Below are 17,510 nucleotides of genomic sequence, written 5' to 3'. Positions count from 1 at the left end.
GCTGATTATTTTCTCCTATTCTCCTGTACTAGGGGCCAGCGGCTAGAAGAGTCCTTGGAGTATCAGCAGTTTGTAGCCAATGTGGAAGAGGAAGAGGCCTGGATTAATGAGAAAATGACCCTGGTGGCCAGTGAAGATTATGGAGATACTCTTGCTGCTATCCAGGTCAGAGAGAGAGAAAGCTGCCACCTGCTTCCCTATTAGCAGCTGCCAGTTCACTCCTTTCCTGCTGGTTTGTGAAATGGCCCTGCTTTTAACAGTAGAAGACACACACACACACACACACAGCCTGCAGCCAAGGCCCACAGGATCGTCTCTACTGGGGAAGTTGCCTCTCTAGACAAAATTGGCATGACTTTTTGAGCCCCAATTCACAGATCCCTACAGTCAGTCAAGTAGTACTCCCTAAGTACACTGATTAACTAATGCTGTGAAACAACCCGCCTAAAACTTAGCACTTAAAAACCACAACCGTTTACTGTTTTCCCATGTTTCTATGAAATGGCAGTTATTTCCTGTGCTATTTACTTGGGTCACTCATGCTACTGTGTTCAGGTGGAGGCGTGGCTCAGCTGAAAGAGCTGACGTGCCCTCACCCACATCTGGCAGTTGGTCCCAACCTGTTAGAAGGGGTATCTCACTTCTCCCATGGCCTCTCATCTTCCAACAGGCTGAACCAGCTTCCTTAGACCTTAAAGAGGCAAAAGTAGAATCTGTGAAGTATCTTAAGGCCTGGTCATCACACGACATTCTCACCGCGTTCTATAGGGCAAAAAGCAAGTTCCAGGGCAGCCCAGAGTCACGGGATGAGGATATTTACCTCTGATGGGCAAAGCTGTGAAACATCACAGTTGTGCTTTTCAGTTTACCAGACCAGGTGTAGAAGCAGAGTTTGCATTCCCAAGAATGGGGATAGCCCCTAGGCCACACTGCTCACAGTGGGAATCATCTCCAACTAGTTCAGGATTTAGGCAGAATTGAAATGAGTAAATGATTTCCCATCTTACGTAGTTGAGCTCCTTAGAAGCCAACCAAAAGAGTATTATCTCTACATTCCTTTTACCTCCTTTATAATTACACATTTATTTGTACTCCTATAACATGTGAGAGGAGACCTGGTGGAACAGTGGTTAATGCAGTCAAGTGTCAAAAGGTTTGGTGATTTGAACCCACCAGCCGCTCTGAAGAAAGATGGGGCAGTATGCTTCTGTAAAGATTTGCAGCCTTGGAAACCCTATAGGACAGTTCTACTTTGTCCTATAAGGTCACCATGAATCTGAATCTACTCGACAGCAGTGGGTTTGGGTTTTTGGTTTAATGGGCATGCGGGTGGGTGCCATATTAGCTCTGTCCCCTCTGGCACACTGACACGTAATAGACCCTGAACAGTTGCCCTTATCGGTTCCACCCTAGGGCTTGCTGAAGAAACATGAAGCTTTTGAGACAGACTTTACTGTCCACAAGGATCGTGTGAATGATGTCTGCACTAATGGACAAGACCTCATTAAGAAGGTGAGCCTCACCCACTGGTAAAATCCTTGCTTTCCACTTCAGGGCACCAGCATCCTGGTACTGTAGTTGCCCTGTAAAGTCTGGTTTTTTCTTTTTTTTTTTTTTTTTTGCATGGAGACCAATAACTGTGGCATTTCTGTGCCTCAAGAAAGAGACTGATTACATAAGTTGGATATTCCACCCTTTCTAAAACCAGTCAGTCAAGTTAACACTGCAGTGCTTATTTTTTTTCTGCCTTAATTAAGCTAACAGAGCAGCATCCCCACTGGCCTTTTTGTGACAGAGACACTCCCAAATGGTTGCACTCTTAATTTTTTATTTCTCAAGTAATACAACCTTATTATCAAGATAACAGAAAAGACAAATAAGCAAAACAAAATACAAATTATCCATAAACCCACCACCCAGAGACAACTACTGTTAAGATCTTCATATCTAACCTTCCAGACTTTTTCTGTCCACATTTATAGAGCTACCCACTAAACAAAACAGATGCATGCTGATAGCGTTACAGATCAAATGACATGTATGTATAGCGTGTGTGTCGTTAGAATCGCAAGATTAATTTCATTCAGACAGTCCTTCAGGGAGAAAGCAACCAACAAGGGGTCTTCGTACTTTCTCACCCATGGGTGAGGTCAAGTCATTTGGACATTGACATTCTGCCACTGTAGTGCAGTCAGTGCTCATGAATTAATCACCGCCATAAACTTCTTGCTCAGGACAAGCATTTTAAATAAGTGCAATTTCCTATAACAAACATAATGAGTAATAAATTTCTCCTCAGAGTATACACTCAGTGAGAGTGCTTATGAGACTAGGGTTGTATTCCTTAGGAAGAAACAATGTAGTTAAAAAAGCATTCACTGAAGAGGTTTTTATCCTTGTCCTTATCAGCAAGTAAACAAGAAACTAATTTCAGTTACAGGGTATATACAGATGTAAGTACAGGCATAGGTATGACTGCCCTCTCCAACCCACCACCTCACACACGTGGATAACCTTGTTCTCTGGTCTTTGAGCCTGTGGGCTGCCTTGTTTGCGGATGCCCTTCAGCCTGCTGGCAGGGGCCCGGAGCTTGCTGCTCAGGAACACTTGGCTCAACAGTCTTTGTTTCCTCCCAGTTTTTTTTTTAAATTCTACAGTAACTTATGCCAGTGTTTCAAATATAGTTTCAGCCAAGACTGAATGAAAGTGTTTGGGGCTTTACAATTTTTGATACCCACAATATCAAAACATTTTTTGAGCCATTATTTTTATCATAAGTACCGTAGCCATTGTTTAGCTGTATAGATTTTTATTTCACTGATTACTATTTTCCAGTTTTTTTTATATCAAAAGTAATATTAATGAGTACATCATTGTAACTTAACATTTGAGCTCATTGCTCATTTTTCCTTTAGTGTAGATTCCTAGAAGTAGAATTACCAGTACGGAGGATACTTGTCTTTTATGGCTTTTACTCTTTGTTGTTTCTAGACGTTTCACCGTTATTCTTCCCCTGGAAGAGGACAGGGAAGCAAACAGCCTGTCTTAGAGATATTGAGAGCCTTCCTCGGGAGGGCACAGGTGGGGCCACTGCAGCAGCAGGGGGGCTGACCTGTATTTGTGCTTCTCTTCACACCCAGAACAATCACCATGAGGAGAACATCTCTTCAAAGATGAAGGGCTTAAATGGGAAAGTATCTGACCTGGAGAAAGCTGCAGCCCAGAGGAAGGCAAAACTTGATGAGAACTCAGCCTTCCTTCAATTTAATTGGAAGGCTGACGTAGTGGAGTCCTGGATTGGTAAGCACTGTTTCAGCAAAGCCTAACGTTTCTAGTTCTTCCAGGCCAGGAAGATAACTCCCACAGCCACAGCTTGTCTATTTTCCATGCAGTTGATTTTCTTCTGCAGAGAAGAAACTGATCAGTTGCAGGTATATCAGAACCTACTGTCAGCCAGAGAGCACTGACCACCAGGTGGAAGACTATCCTGAGGTCACCCAGCAAGGGCAACAGTGGTGTTTGGCACTGGGCTAGGAACAGGGCTAACAAAACAAAGACATACAAACACTGAAAGCAGCAGACGTCACCACACAAATAAAACGGGCACACTAAAGGGGACCAGACTACACCAGAACTATCCCCTTAGCTACATGGATCAAGGCCATTTTTGAGTTCCTTGATGAGAACTAGATTCTAATACTGGGACTCACTTGTCCTAAATGCTGCTTTTGTATAAGTAGCAATGGATCCGCACCTAGGACAGGCTGAGGGGGCTTCTGGGACCCAACTGTCCAGCCTTTTCCTGTCACAGATGGAGAACGAGACCTGGGTGCAGGGAGGGGCTGGCGAATGTGAGTTTTGAGACTGCCATTAGTGATACTGGGGTTTAAATATCAACAAAATCATACTTTGCCCCAGTTTGTGTGTGTGTGTGTGTGCTTGTGTTTTGTTTTGTTTTTTACACCTCACTGTTCTACTGAGAAGGGCCGGTATATTTTGCATGCTTGATTTTCTAGGTGAAAAAGAGAACAGCTTAAAGACAGATGATTATGGCCGAGATCTATCTTCTGTCCAAACTCTCCTTACCAAACAGGTCAGTTGTGGTTAATTTGTTACTGATTTAAATATGTTCAAATAGTATTTCCTGCTAGATAAATGATGGTCATCATCTTTCATTGAGGTATTTGATTATTTTATGTGAGGTACTAGAGGTCAGCATGAATAAGAGACAGTACAGTCTTCAAGGAGCTTCCAGACTAACTGGAGAAACAAGCGAGTGAGCAGGCATTGATGCTGCAGGGTCATGCATGCTCACAGGGCTGAGCACAGCAGGGAGCTCTGTGGACTTGCTCAGAGATGATGTCTGGCTCATTTGTCAGCAGGAAAGGGTTGATTAGGAAATTCTTCCCAGAGGAGAAAACATGTAAGTTAAATCACGAAGGATAAACTGGAACTGATGAAGTAAATAGGCTGGGTGCATGGCCTGGGGAATGTTCAAATGCGTGGTTAGAGAGCCTGTGCCTGATCCTGCCTAGAGCCTGGGGTGCTGGGGCAGAAGGTGCAAGACTGAAAGCAGGAAAAAGTCTGAAAAAGATGCAGGAAAGTACACGGGTTTCAGGAAAAGGTAGGGATTATAGATGGACAGATGGTGGTGCCATTCTGAGCTATAACACCTAAGAGGAGCAAGTTCTAGTTTCATTGTGGTCACTACAAATTGGGTTATTCCTCCTTGCTCCAGGAAACTTTTGATGCTGGCCTGCAGGCCTTCCAACAAGAAGGCATTGCCAACATCACTGCCCTCAAAGATCAGCTGCTGGCTGCCAAGCACATTCAGTCAAAGGCTATCGAGGCCCGGCATGCCTCCCTCATGAAAAGGTGGAGCCAGCTTTTGGCCAACTCAGCCACCCGGAAGAAGAAGCTGCTGGAGGCTCAGAGTCATTTCCGCAAGGTGAGGATGAGACCAGGAAAGCTCAACTGGCCCACAGCACAGCGAAGGCAAACCCAACCTCTGCTTACTGTGATCTCCCATCATTCTGTTAGGAAGCAACTCAGCAAAACAGGCTGAGCAGGGGCGTAGAGTCAGCTTAAACCAAGGTAAATGGATATTTTGCTTTGATGAAGTTGTCTCGAAGCACACAGGACAGACTTTGAATCTGCGTATACCGCAGGGAAGAAAGGTCGGTGAGGATGTACAGCAGTGAGGGCAGGAGGGAGGAGGAAGAGGAGAGAGCCCAGAAACGGGCATGCTGTACTCAGCTCTGCTTCCCTCTCAGCCACCCTTAGCCTTTCCCGTCAGCACACCCACCACCCGTCCTCCTACCCAAGGAAGGCAAGTCCAGCCCTAGCAGCTCTGCTCTCTTAAATCAGTCTCCTCCTTTTAGGTGGAAGACCTCTTCCTGACCTTTGCCAAAAAAGCTTCTGCCTTCAACAGCTGGTTTGAAAATGCAGAGGAGGACTTAACAGACCCAGTGCGCTGCAACTCCTTGGAAGAAATCAAAGCCTTGCGTGAGGCCCATGATGCCTTCCGCTCCTCCCTTAGCTCAGCCCAAGCCGACTTCAACCAGCTGGCTGAGCTAGACCGCCAGATCAAGAGTTTCCGTGTGGCCTCCAATCCCTATACCTGGTTCACAATGGAGGCCTTGGAGGAAACCTGGAGAAACCTCCAGAAAATCATCAAGGTGCGCCTGCTCCCGTTTTATACGTCATTCCTGCCCAGAGCTTTGAGCCTGGGGCCCCTTGTCAGAGAAGCCCCTTTTTGGTAAAGGTTGACAAGACTTAGGAGGAAGAAGAGGAAAGGAGGTGTGGTTTTGTGTATCCCAAATTACCATTCATGTCAGTCTAGCAACTCGCTGCTTGACTATGATCTATCACTTCCCCTCCATGTCTTTGTAGAACTCCTGGGGAATTGTGAACTCAATCTTCTGAGCCCAGTCAGTGTCCCCCAGACTTCATCCCATATCATCTTTGTGTTGAGGTTAACCAAAATGATCAGTCATTTCTTGCTGTGTTCAAATTCAAAATATTTAGATCCTGCCCCTCTCAAATTTTAAAGCCAGCCAGTTAGTTCTTGAAGGTAGCCATCTCCATCCCAATCCCATCTGGGAAGGAGGTGCCAGGGATGAAGGCCCACTAGTTTGCAGCATCTGTCTCCCTTTGGTCCTTAGGAAAGGGAGCTGGAGCTGCAGAAGGAGCAGCGCCGGCAGGAGGAAAATGACAAGTTGCGCCAGGAGTTTGCTCAGCATGCCAACGCCTTCCACCAGTGGATCCAAGAGACCAGGTGCCCAGCCCCTGCAGAGCCATGGGGAGGTGGCAGCAGCAGGTCCCCACCGTACTCAAGCCTGGAGAACGCTCTGGTTCTCAGAGCCGAGACTCTAGGCCTTCAGCTCCAGATTTGATGCAGAGGAGAATGGAGTGTCCCCACAGTTCCAGGGTGTGATGTCTTAACCAGAAGCCATGCTTGGAATAAAGAAGGCTTAGCAGCAGATCCTCTCTGGCTCTGCAGCTGAAAGGAGTGGGCAGAGTCAGAGCAGTGTTCTGAAGATGCATGTCTGCGAAGGTTATGTGGCTAGATGTCCTGGGTTGGGTGGGATTGTGCTTGGCTCATGGTCAGCCCCCATAGTGACCAGTGACAGTACAGGGTTGAATGTGGTATATGGATACTGATGTTCTTGGTTTTGCCTTTTCTCGTGTCTTCTCCCTGTCCTCCACCTCCCGATTGCTGCCATCCGGGACACCGCCTCACCTTATGGCTGCTTGGATCTCATCACCACAGAACATATCTCCTCGATGGGTTAATATTGTCTTTTTATTTTCTGGGTTCATGGTGTGGCAGTGTCTTGTGTGCTTGTTCCTCTGCCCCTCCATCCCCCAGTGGCCTGGCTTTGAAGAGGATTCTAAGATGGGCCTTCCTACCCAGGGCAGGCTGCACTTCCTTCACCCCATGCATTCCCACTCCCCACCCTCATGCCCTCTCCGTCCCTGTCATTTTAAAGAGTGTGTCTCTTGCCCCGTGGCCCACTGGCAGAGCCTGCAGTCTGGGGAGGGGAGCCACTAGTGCTTTTCCGTTGAGATTCCAATGGTTCTCCTTAGGTAGGGCGTGTGATCATACAAGAAGGCAGAGCTGGAGTCCAAAGCCTCGGAAAGCCTTTATGCTTGCTGAGCCGTTGTGGTTACATCAGCCTTTTCGCCTCTCCTCCAGCATGTCCAGAGGGATCATATTTTAGCCCCTATGTGATCAGAGGGCATGAAGCTTGACAATAGCATTTAGTGGCAGGCAGTCCACGACTGAGAAAGGGTTGTACATTGACTCCAGCCCCCCACATGGAGGCTATTTCCTGGGGCATAGGGCCAGAATTAAGTGCTCCTGGCCCCAATAGAAGACAATGCACAATGCATTTGGAGACAGGGCTTGGAGGAGCAAGCAGAGAATGGGGCTGCCCCACGTTTACCTTACCATTTGCGTAAGGCCTTTTTCTGTGATTAAGGCAGCCAGTGTTGGTGGGACAGCGGTAACTTTGGCTAACATTTCTAGGGTTTTGCAGACAGGGAAATGAAGCATTTAACAGTGGTAATGGGAGAAATAAGCCCAAACCAATCAGACTGTACATATTAATACTAATGCAATAAGGATTAGGGAGTTTGGTTTCTAAGAAAGTCTGAGGCTCCAAGATACCCTGACCCTCGGCTCTCCTCCCCAGCCCCCGTGGCTGTGTCTGCTGGTCTTGGTGTGTCTCCATAAGGTACTATGCTCCCCTTTCTTGTGGTTCCTCCCCAGCCATGTCCCACCCATCCACAGTGTGAGCTGCCTGATCTCCCAGGCCAGCCCTCTAGTCTCCTACCACATACTGCCTGGGCACCAGGTGCTGTCTCCTATGCACTGCCAGCTTCGATCTTGTGGCATATGTCTGTCTTGGTGTGCTCCTGACCATCACCCACCTCTGGTGTATTCATTTGGTTTCTTTTCTTTGACTAGCATAGCGTATCGTCGGGTCATTCGTGTCTATCAGTATGAAGTTGGGGATGATCTGTCTGGAAGGTTTTTCCTCTTTCTTCTCTTCTTCCCTCACTGTGGTTTTACAATGCACTCTTAACTTCCCCAGGCGGCTCCGCTTTCTGACTAACCCACTACCCTTGGCCGCTTGGGAAGGAGAGGTCTGTCCTCCTCCCACTGCACCAGCCTCTTGCCCCCAGCTCCTGGGGGTGTGCTCTTCCCTTGGGGACATGGCGTGACTGTGAGTCTGATCTGCTGGGGTAGGAGGAAGCCTGGTGCCTTGCCTAGCTAGAGCACTTTGAACTTGGGGAAATTTCAGAGCTAACCCTGGCTCACTGGTTTTAAAAGGGTAGACTGGGGAAAAGGTAGGTACAGGGGAGGCTGGGCTAAATTCCCACCAAGGACACAAGCACAATGTGAACTTGTCCCTGCACGGTAATCCCCGTTTGTCTGTCATCATTCACTGGTCCCCTGTGGCACTGCACTGTGATGCTAGGAAGGTGGCAGCTCCCCAGAGTCCACCTGCTCTCCAGACCTGGCACTGGGCAGGCGTCTCTGGCCCTGGTTGTGTCTCTAGATTATGGAACATGAACCCCAGGGCTTAGCCAAAGCCGTCCCCTCTTTGGGCAGAACTGATAGTGGCACTTGCACAACCCAAATCTGGTCATTTATTCTCAGCACTCCAGGGTCATCTGACTACATTGTGGCCCCCTTCCCCCATCACTGTCATTCACCCTAGAATGTGGCTCCTCTCCTCAGGGACCTGCAAGGAGACTTCAAGGATTTGGGGGTGGCTGTCAGGTTGTCAGCTTTGCCTCCTCCATGGCTGCAAAGCGGGTGTACTCGTCAGTTGGGCCTGCAGCTCTCTGTTCCCATGGGAAAACTAAAAATCGATTCCTGAGTCACCCTTTCAGGGCCTGGCTTGGCTTGGGTCAGGCATCATGGCATACCCTGGCTGGGCCTAAAGAGCCACATGAGAAAGGGTCTTGCTGGAAGTGGGGAACAGGCTGGGTAGGAGACAGCCCTGGCTCACCATATCATACAGCAGCTTCCTGTCTCCAAAATGGGGAAATTGTTCCCTACTCTTCTTGGCTCACAGGCCCAGTTGGGAAGGATAGCCAGTAGTACACAGAGTTGATGTTCCTTAATACAAAGGATGGGAGACTGCCCGCCATTGTGTTAGCTGAGAGGCAGTTATTTGAATTCTCAATCTGTGTGATCAAGCCGTGTTCTCACTGTGCTTCTGTGTTTAGGTCCTGCATGGTGGAAGAGTCAGGGACCCTCGAATCCCAGCTTGAAGCTACCAAAGTGAGTGCCCCTTGGGCTTGTGGCCCAGCAAGACCCTTCATCCACCTCCCTAGCCTATCTCTCACTCCCCCAAGCAGGCCTGCCTGTCCCTTGGTTTATGGAGAAATAAGATGGGCTGGTTGGTTTTGCCTTTTTCCTTGGCTTACAGTAGCTTGGGACCCATCATTTTAAGAAAGCTGTGTCTTTCCCCAGTGCTCCCTGGAGCCTTACTTATAAAGGAAGAGGCTCCTTCTGTCCTCTGTGTAAGTTGCCTCCCTCCAGGTTTGTGACTCTCATACGGAAAGTCCTCCTGTGGAGGCTGTTCTGGGGTGCTTTCCCTCCCCCCCACCCACTTCTCCCAATTGAGTCAGAAGCCACATGTCTGGCCTTGGAGGTCGCAGGCAGGGTGTGAGGACGGTGAGTGATGAGGAAGTGGAGCAGGCACTTAGGGGCTCTCGCCTCGGTCTCCAGGCCTATCTCACACAGCTCTTCTCTCCCCCTGCAGCGCAAACACCAGGAAATTCGAGCCATGAGGAGTCAACTCAAGAAGATTGAGGACCTGGGAGCTGCCATGGAGGAAGCACTTATACTGGACAACAAGTACACGGAGCACAGCACTGTGGGTCTGGCCCAGCAGTGGGACCAGCTGGACCAGCTTGGCATGCGCATGCAGCATAACCTGGAGCAGCAGATCCAGGCCAGGTAGCTGGGCAAGTGCTGAGGGTCCAAGGGCTGTGGGAATAGACGTCTCAGGCATCTGCCCCAGCTCATCCCCGAAGCTACTCCAAAAACGAAACCCACTACCATCAAGTCAGTTCCAACTCATAGCAAACCCCAAGACTGTAAATCTTTACGGAAATAGATTGCCTCATCTTCCTCCTATAGACCAGGTGGTGGGTTTGAACCACCAACCTTCTGGTTAACAGCCAAATGCGTTATTTACTACACCACCAGAGCTCCTTAGGTGCTGACATTAGGAATGAATATGTCACTGCTGTGCAGGGAGCCAGGTCCTAATTCTGTTCTTCCTTCTAGGAACACAACAGGTGTGACCGAGGAGGCCCTCAAAGAGTTCAGCATGATGTTTAAGTGAGTATCCCCTGGGTCCTCTCTGGGCGTGGGCTTGGCAGCAGGCCTGTGTGCTGAGCAGCCTTCGGCTTTGTGCTGCAGACACTTTGACAAGGACAAGTCTGGCAGGCTGAACCACCAGGAGTTCAAATCCTGCCTGCGCTCCTTGGGCTATGACCTGCCCATGGTGGAAGAAGGGGAACCTGACCCTGAGTTTGAGGCAATCCTAGACACAGTGGATCCAAACAGGTAAGCTTCTGGGAAGGTGTCAGAAGCATTCCTGCCCTTGGCTTTACTCGGTCCTACCTGCTCACTCGTTTGTCCCTTTCCCAGGGATGGCCATGTCTCCCTGCAAGAATACATGGCTTTCATGATCAGCCGTGAAACTGAGAACGTCAAGTCCAGTGAGGAAATCGAGAGCGCCTTCCGTGCCCTCAGCTCAGAGGGAAAGCCGTACGTGACCAAGGAGGAGTTATACCAGGTATGTGAGCTCTGGGACCAGTAGTTTAGAGTTAAGGGATTTTCCAAGACCTTCCCTTTCCTGTTGGGAGGTTTCCTTTTGAAAACTAAAGCCAATGGTTGCCTATGAATCAGTACTAGTTTAGAATAATGATCCTGTTTTAAGCCTGTCCTGGTTGCATAAAACACATCACTGACTCCATCCATCCCAAACTACCCTCAGGAGAGTTGTGTCCCCCGTTAACAAATTAAACTCAGTACTTGGCCAAAATGCCAATCCCTTAACTGCTAGAAGATGCTTTACACCCCAATTGGGCTACAAATACTAAGCACATGGTTCTTCCCTAACAGAGATCTTCCTGAAATTCATTGTTTGCTGTCATCTAGTGAATTCCAACTTGTGACCACTCTATGTATTACCTAACAGAACTGCTCCCTAGGGTTGTCTCAGGTGTCCCTGGGTGGTATGAACGGCTAAGCACTCAACTGCTAGCTGGAAGGTTGGCTGTCCAGCCCATCCAGAAGTGCTTCAGAAGACAGACCTGGCAGTCTGCTCTTGAAAGTTCACAGCTTTGAAAATCCTGTGGAGAAGTTCTATCAGTCAGATCTGACTTGATGGTAACAAGACTTTGTGGGGAGCCTCAGATCTCAATCGTGTAGGGTTTTCTTGGGGATAATGGTAAAGCAGATCACCAGACCAGTCCTCCTGCAGTACTCTGGGTGGGCTTGCCCACCATCCTCTAGGTTAGCAGTCAAACAGACCATGTGTGCAACCCTAGGACCTTCCCTAAAACTGGAAGTAAAGCTCTCCCATCCCTGCCTTGGTGCATGGGTGGCTGGGCTGACAGGGACCATATTTCCTTTCAGAACCTGACTAGGGAACAAGCAGACTACTGTGTCTCCCACATGAAGCCCTATGTGGATGGCAAAGGCCGTGAGCTCCCCACAGCCTTTGACTACATCGAGTTCACCCGCTCGCTCTTCGTGAATTGATCCTCAGCTCTTAGCCTGGCTCTACGCTGCTTGTCGTCGCCTTGCTGCATGTCAGTTCAGTTCTGTGCTATTAAGAAAAAAATATTCCAGACAGTGTTACTTTCTAATGTAACCTTAAACCTGCTTAGCTTGGGGTAAGACTTAGTAAATGGTGCTTCAATAAAACGCTTCTGGTCAATCACAATTGCCCTATTACTGTGGGGACCCAGATTTATACCTTGAAACCAGCTGCCCTCATTCCGGCTTCAGAAAACTCTAAGCAGCTGGGTAGCTAGCTCCCTCCTTGTTCTCCCTCCCACCCCATGTTTTCTGTTTTCATGTAAACGACAAATAAATGACTTGACTCTGCCCCTAAAAACTTTTCTGTTTCTTCATTCAACTCAACACAGATAGAGCTTCACATCACTTGCCTCTGAATTTGGGGGCACGGCCCAGCTCTTCCCTTTGACATCCTCCCTGAGGACAGCTAAAGGGAGCCAGGGGCATTTCAGGTGGCCACCTCCATTACCAGCTGGTCCAAGTCCTCTGTTTCTCGGGGTCCCTGTTCTGTGAACTCCGAGCTCAGCTGCCAGATCTTCACCATTCCCTTAGCATCCCCAGCAGCCAAAAGCTGAGTCTGTTGGCTGTTAAATTCCAGACAGTAGACAGGGCTTTCATCCTGGGTTTGCTTGATAGAAACCGTGGGTTTCTGGGAGCTTTTCTGGAGATCAAACAACTGTACATCACCTTCAAGGAGAGAGAATTGTGGGCTAAGAGGCCCAGAGCAGCAGCCTCTTAAAACAGCTTACATGCATACTTAGTAAAGAAAATTCAGAGTCCACAGTTAAAGATAAAGCTAATACCCTGAAGGTAACCATGTTTTTTTTTACAGTTAGGTTTGTGGAGGGATGGCATCCTAGCCCCACATGAAGCTTCTCTCCAACCCAGAATTCTACTTAAACGGGTCCAGACCTGGTGTCCCGTTTCGTACCTTCCCCAGAAGCAGCCGCAAAGACCAAGGGGCGCACTGGGGACCAGCGGACAGCAAATAAGTACTTGTGAGACAGCTGCAGTGAAGTCAGGGGCTGGGCCTGCAGCACGGAGTACAGGTGGACGTGGCCATCGGTACCTGCGCTCAAGAAGAGGTTCCTGGACGAGATACAGGACAGAGCAAGGGAATCAGCATCCAGTGGGGCTGCTGGGCTATGTCGTCCCCCATCTCAGTAGAGGCACGTTCCTACAGGCCACCACCAAACCTGGATACTGGTGCTCAATGGGAAGGTAAAGGGGTCTCGGCAACTTAAGAGAGCAACAGATCCTGGTAGATGAGAGGTCAGCGTTTGGGCCCTTTGGCTGATAGGGGAAAAAGACCCCCAGGCCTAGGACATCCTTACCTGTGGAAAGGGGAGCAGCTCACAGAGTAGATGGGACCACCGTGGGGAAAGAAGGTAAACTGTGCTGGTGCCCGCAGGGGCACAGAGGTGGACGTCCGTGTAAGGGCTGCCTCCTCTGCTGCCAGGGAACACTTGAGTGGGAAGCCGCCTTCAGTGCCCAGAACAAAAAGGCTGGGATCAAAGCTGGAGAAAGCCACAGCCGTGATACCCACCTCGGTCTCACCCCGGGTAGGCTGTGGAGAAATGGCAGCAGCAGGGTCAGAGCCAGGGTATCACAATCATCATGTCCCCCAATGCCAGTGTGCAGGAGGGCTAGGCTGGAGCCCCGAGGTCACAGCTGGGGCACAGCCAGCCTTTTTGAACACAAGGCCAATGTCCTTGCCTTTCTGGCTCCAGGCTCTCAGGAGCCCAAGGTCCCACAGGCCCAGCAGCTGTCTGTTCCATGGGCAGCAGCAACCTTGGCCCCCACATACCTTCTTCAGCTTGGTGTTCCGTGGGAGCTGCTGCACAACCAGCGCAAAACCCTCAGTGAGCTGCAGCACACCTGCGCCGGCCCCCTGCCAGAGCAGCACCTTCCCGTCAGTGGCCACACTCAGCAGCCGGAAGCGGTGGCTGTGTCGAGGCACAGGCAGCCAAACCACCTGGGACAACAGGGAGACAGAGTAAGATCCAGAAAGAAAGGATGCCTGGCCCTTGCCTGCCCCACATTTCCCAACAAGACCAGATGCCTGCCTTATGTGTATCCCAGGCCTGGCCCTGCCCTCTCCTCTTCTGGGGAGCCAGCCTTACTCTCCAAGGGGCTGACATGGGGTTTAATGTCCCTCCCCTAGTCCTGAATCCCAGTGCTAGCCAAAAGCCAGGACAACAGGAAGCTACTCCCTACAACTGCTATGTAGGTGTTGGGAACAGCCACAGGGCCATGAGAGTGGCTCCAGCCACCATGTGGGGTGGGCAGCGGTGATGACTCAAGCCACAGAGGCTTTAAGAATGCCAGAGCTACAACTGGCAGAACATACTATACAAAACACTGTTCCACCTCCTACTTTGGCGAGTAGCGACTGGGATCTTGAAAGCTAGCAAGTTGCCATCTAGATTCAACAATGGGTCTCTCCTCATACAGAGCAAAGAAGAATGAAGAAAACCAAAATTCATGGAAACAATTAGTCCTAGCGACTGGTACACCATCCAATCTGCAGCCTATACGACTATGAGACCAGAAGAACTAGATGGTGCCCGGCTACCACTGTCATCCACTTGGAAGGGGATCTATGTAGGAGATCCTTGGTAGAGAGGGAGAACAATGTGGAACAAAACTCAAAATCATTCGGAGAAATAAAAAAGGGAGGGGGACCAGGTTTGCAGTTCCGACAGAGCCTGGTTACTTCCAGCCAAACAAAAGACAGGCGTATGAGTCGAACATTTACCTGAGGTAGATATACTCCTTGGAGAGAACAATCATGGGAGAAAGAAGAGCTTCTTATGCACCGGGAGACAGCTTAGGGGGCAGGAGTGCATGAAGGGTGGACACAGGGAAGAGGTAACAATCGGGAGGAAGTGGGAGGGGAGCTGTTGCATTGTGGTAAATTGTGGTCAATGTAAGGAGACAAAGTGTATATGAACTGCTGTATGGAAAGTGAATTTGCTCTGTAAATTTTCACCCAAATCACAATAAAGAAAAAAAAAAAAAAATGGTATTGAAGAAAAAAAAAGAATGCCAGAATGTCTAGCTGCCACCTCCCTAGTGACCTTCCTAGGAGAGTGGCCAAGTATGCCACATAGGTACCTTCCCCCCTGCTCTGCCTCAAGGGTGGTCCACAACAGCAAGGGCAGCTCAGAGAGAATGGGATGATACCACCCACCCCACAGGCCCGTCGCTCCAACCTGGTACACGGGGTCCGTGTGCGTATCATCTGTCAGGCCCGTTCGCCAGAGCAGTGAGTCCTCAGGGCGGCTCACATCCCACACCAGCACCTCGCCACTATACAGCCCACCTGTGGACACCAAGTAGGCAGGCCCAGGAGACTCCCACACCAAGAACTGGGCTTCCTGGCCAAACACCTGCCCCTCCTCCTACCCTCTGAGGCAAGACCTGAAGCCAATTCTCCAAAAGGTGTTCCCAAGGAGGAAAAGTCCTGGTCCCCAGGCCTCAAGCCCAATCAATGCCCCTTTCCCACGGCCTAGTAACTCTCCATCCTGCTGCCAGGCCACCCCCTTGCACTGTACAGCACCAACACCTCCAGCACCCCTGCCTCTTCCCCAATGTACATGAGCTCGTACCACACCACCCACAGCTCCCAAGGGCCATGGCTTCCTCCTGCCTCTTGTTCCAACCCAGCCTGCTCCCCTGCCAGGCCCCTTGACATGGGCTGTCATCCACACCTCCTTTAAGACTCAGCTGAGGACTCTGCCTCCTCTTCCTTCGAGCTCCCCAAGCCTAGACCAGCACATGCCCACCACAGTGCCTTCACCTGGGCTGCCAGACTGAACGAGTCAGCTCAGGGACAGCCTGCTTCACCTCTGCCTCCCAGGAGACCTGCCCCCATGGTGGTCAGGGGGCAGCCCAGAGACCTGGGGCAGCTCACCTGCAATGAGGGCCGGGTGTGAGGGGTGGAAAGCCAGACACATGACGGCACTGGGCACCTCTACCACCACTGAGGGCTGCTGGGGGTTCAGGCCTCGTCGGTCCAGGTTCCAGGCACACACAAAGGACTTCAACGTGCTCCAGTCCCCATCGTCCAGTCTGCACAGGGACATGCCTCAGCTGGCTCTGCCCTTCGGCCTGTACTTCATCCCAACTCCCATCCCCACGCCACTTCTAGCATCTACCCCCTCTCCACCCACTGACCCTAAACAAGAGTTAACCTCTGTGTCCTCATCACACGCAGATCCAGTACTCTGGGTATCAAAGTGGTACCCAAAGGACATGGCTTTCTCTAGAAAAGGGTCCCCAGGAACCAAGGATAGGTCTGCCTACCTCCATGGCAGTGAGTGGGGTGAGGGAGCCCCAGTGTATCAAGAAGTAGACAAGAGATGCTCACAGAGAAGGTAAGGCAGGGCCCAGGCACATGCCCAGGGCTGGCAGATGGGCACTGACATCCTGGGCTCCCAGCCCCTCCCATCCACCACCGAGCCTGCCCAGGCAGCCTTGAGAAGACTATCTCAGCATGGCCAAGCTCTCTGAAATAGCCCTTCCCTGTGCAAGTGGGGAGACAGAGACCCAGACAAGGGTGCTTGGTCTCAGGGCTTCCCACTGCCCTACTCCCAACCCTGCTGCCACTTACCGGCCATAGGCACAGGCCACCACAGAGCCAGTGGTGTTCCAGGAGATGCTGGTCACATGCAGACCCTGCCCCTGGGCTGGAGGGTAGCCCAGGGTATGCAGGCAGGACACCTGCAAGAAACAAGTCATCCCGACCCTCAGCTCCAAGAGCCACCCAGCCTCTGGCCTACGTGGCCTCCTAACAAAAACCACACAAAGTCCTGAGCAGTAGCCCAAAGCCTTAAAAGCTACCCAAATCCACCGCCCAGCCCTGGAAGGGGACGTGGAGCCTTCATCCATCACCTCCCCTACACCACAATGCTTCCAGAATCCCAGAGGAAAGGGCCCTGAGAACAAAGCAAACAGCAGGCTCCAGATCAGAGCCCTACACACAATTTCAAAAGCCTGGACATAACTTCTCAGACAGAGAAGCCTGGAAGCAGCAAATAAGAAGATGCTGGCCACTTCAGGAATCAGTACCACCTTTCTGGGAGGTAATTTACGTCACAGATCAAAACTCAATGTAAAAGCTTCATGCCTTTCAACCTCCGCCCCCCCGCCAAAAAAAAAAAAAAAAAAACTTTGCCACAAAGTTGATTCGGACTCACGGCAGCACCATGTGCACAGAGCATCGCTGCTCCGAGCGTTTCCAAGGCTGAGACTTTTCAGAAGACTGCCAGGCATTTCTTCCAAGGCACTTCTAAGTGAATTTATACCTCCAATCTTTATGGTTAACAGTCAAGCGTTTAAGTTTGTACAACTCAAGGACCTCATAACTCCACGTAAAGAAACTAGCCAATGAAAAGAATCTGACATCGGCACAAAGCTATAAGGCAGTAACCCTCACACATTGCCAGAAGGAACTTAAAGTGAAACTTTAAAACATTCCAGCAACTCTTCAAATGGTTAAACAGACTGGCTAATCTGAAAAATCTACTTCACAAGAAATGAAGCTGTATGTCCACATAAAAACTTGTACATGATTATCGGGAAGAAGTGGGAAGGGAGCTGTTGCATTGTGGTAAATTGTGGTCAATGTCATGAGACAAAGTGTATGTGAACTGCTGTATGGAAAGTGAAT

At 50.0% G+C, this 17,510-nt stretch overlaps 2 protein-coding genes across 2 annotated transcripts in view; one reads left to right on the top strand and one right to left on the bottom strand.

Annotated features, from left to right (window-relative positions):
- The window catches only part of SPTAN1 (spectrin alpha, non-erythrocytic 1), a 68,553-nt gene extending 56,756 nt beyond the window's left edge, over nucleotides 1-11,797 (top strand). Inside the window, exons 40-54 of the mRNA XM_042781455.1 lie at nucleotides 33-165; nucleotides 1,414-1,512; nucleotides 3,141-3,300; nucleotides 4,017-4,093; nucleotides 4,739-4,948; nucleotides 5,382-5,678; nucleotides 6,165-6,277; nucleotides 6,773-6,790; nucleotides 7,973-8,035; nucleotides 9,244-9,298; nucleotides 9,783-9,979; nucleotides 10,313-10,366; nucleotides 10,448-10,594; nucleotides 10,679-10,826; nucleotides 11,672-11,797. Coding sequence (XP_042637389.1) covers nucleotides 33-165; nucleotides 1,414-1,512; nucleotides 3,141-3,300; nucleotides 4,017-4,093; nucleotides 4,739-4,948; nucleotides 5,382-5,678; nucleotides 6,165-6,277; nucleotides 6,773-6,790; nucleotides 7,973-8,035; nucleotides 9,244-9,298; nucleotides 9,783-9,979; nucleotides 10,313-10,366; nucleotides 10,448-10,594; nucleotides 10,679-10,826; nucleotides 11,672-11,797 — 1,897 coding nt within the window. The remainder of the gene's footprint in view (nucleotides 1-32; nucleotides 166-1,413; nucleotides 1,513-3,140; nucleotides 3,301-4,016; nucleotides 4,094-4,738; nucleotides 4,949-5,381; nucleotides 5,679-6,164; nucleotides 6,278-6,772; nucleotides 6,791-7,972; nucleotides 8,036-9,243; nucleotides 9,299-9,782; nucleotides 9,980-10,312; nucleotides 10,367-10,447; nucleotides 10,595-10,678; nucleotides 10,827-11,671) is intronic.
- A 487-nt stretch (nucleotides 11,798-12,284) lies between these two features.
- DYNC2I2 (dynein 2 intermediate chain 2) overlaps nucleotides 12,285-17,510 on the bottom strand; it is a 26,413-nt gene continuing 21,187 nt past the window's right edge. Inside the window, exons 3-9 of the mRNA XM_007944359.1 lie at nucleotides 16,452-16,561; nucleotides 15,753-15,910; nucleotides 15,052-15,161; nucleotides 13,644-13,811; nucleotides 13,171-13,403; nucleotides 12,768-12,925; nucleotides 12,285-12,523 (exon numbers count right to left, since the gene is read on the bottom strand). Coding sequence (XP_007942550.1) covers nucleotides 12,285-12,523; nucleotides 12,768-12,925; nucleotides 13,171-13,403; nucleotides 13,644-13,811; nucleotides 15,052-15,161; nucleotides 15,753-15,910; nucleotides 16,452-16,561 — 1,176 coding nt within the window. The remainder of the gene's footprint in view (nucleotides 12,524-12,767; nucleotides 12,926-13,170; nucleotides 13,404-13,643; nucleotides 13,812-15,051; nucleotides 15,162-15,752; nucleotides 15,911-16,451; nucleotides 16,562-17,510) is intronic.

Source organism: Orycteropus afer, unplaced genomic scaffold (genome assembly GCF_000298275.1).
Source record: "Orycteropus afer afer isolate SDZICR_OR568_19922 unplaced genomic scaffold, OryAfe1.0 scaffold00123, whole genome shotgun sequence".
NCBI classification, from domain to species: Eukaryota; Metazoa; Chordata; class Mammalia; order Tubulidentata; family Orycteropodidae; genus Orycteropus; species Orycteropus afer.
Note: the sequence above shows the minus strand (reverse complement) of the source record. Positions and strands in the feature narration are given on the sequence as shown.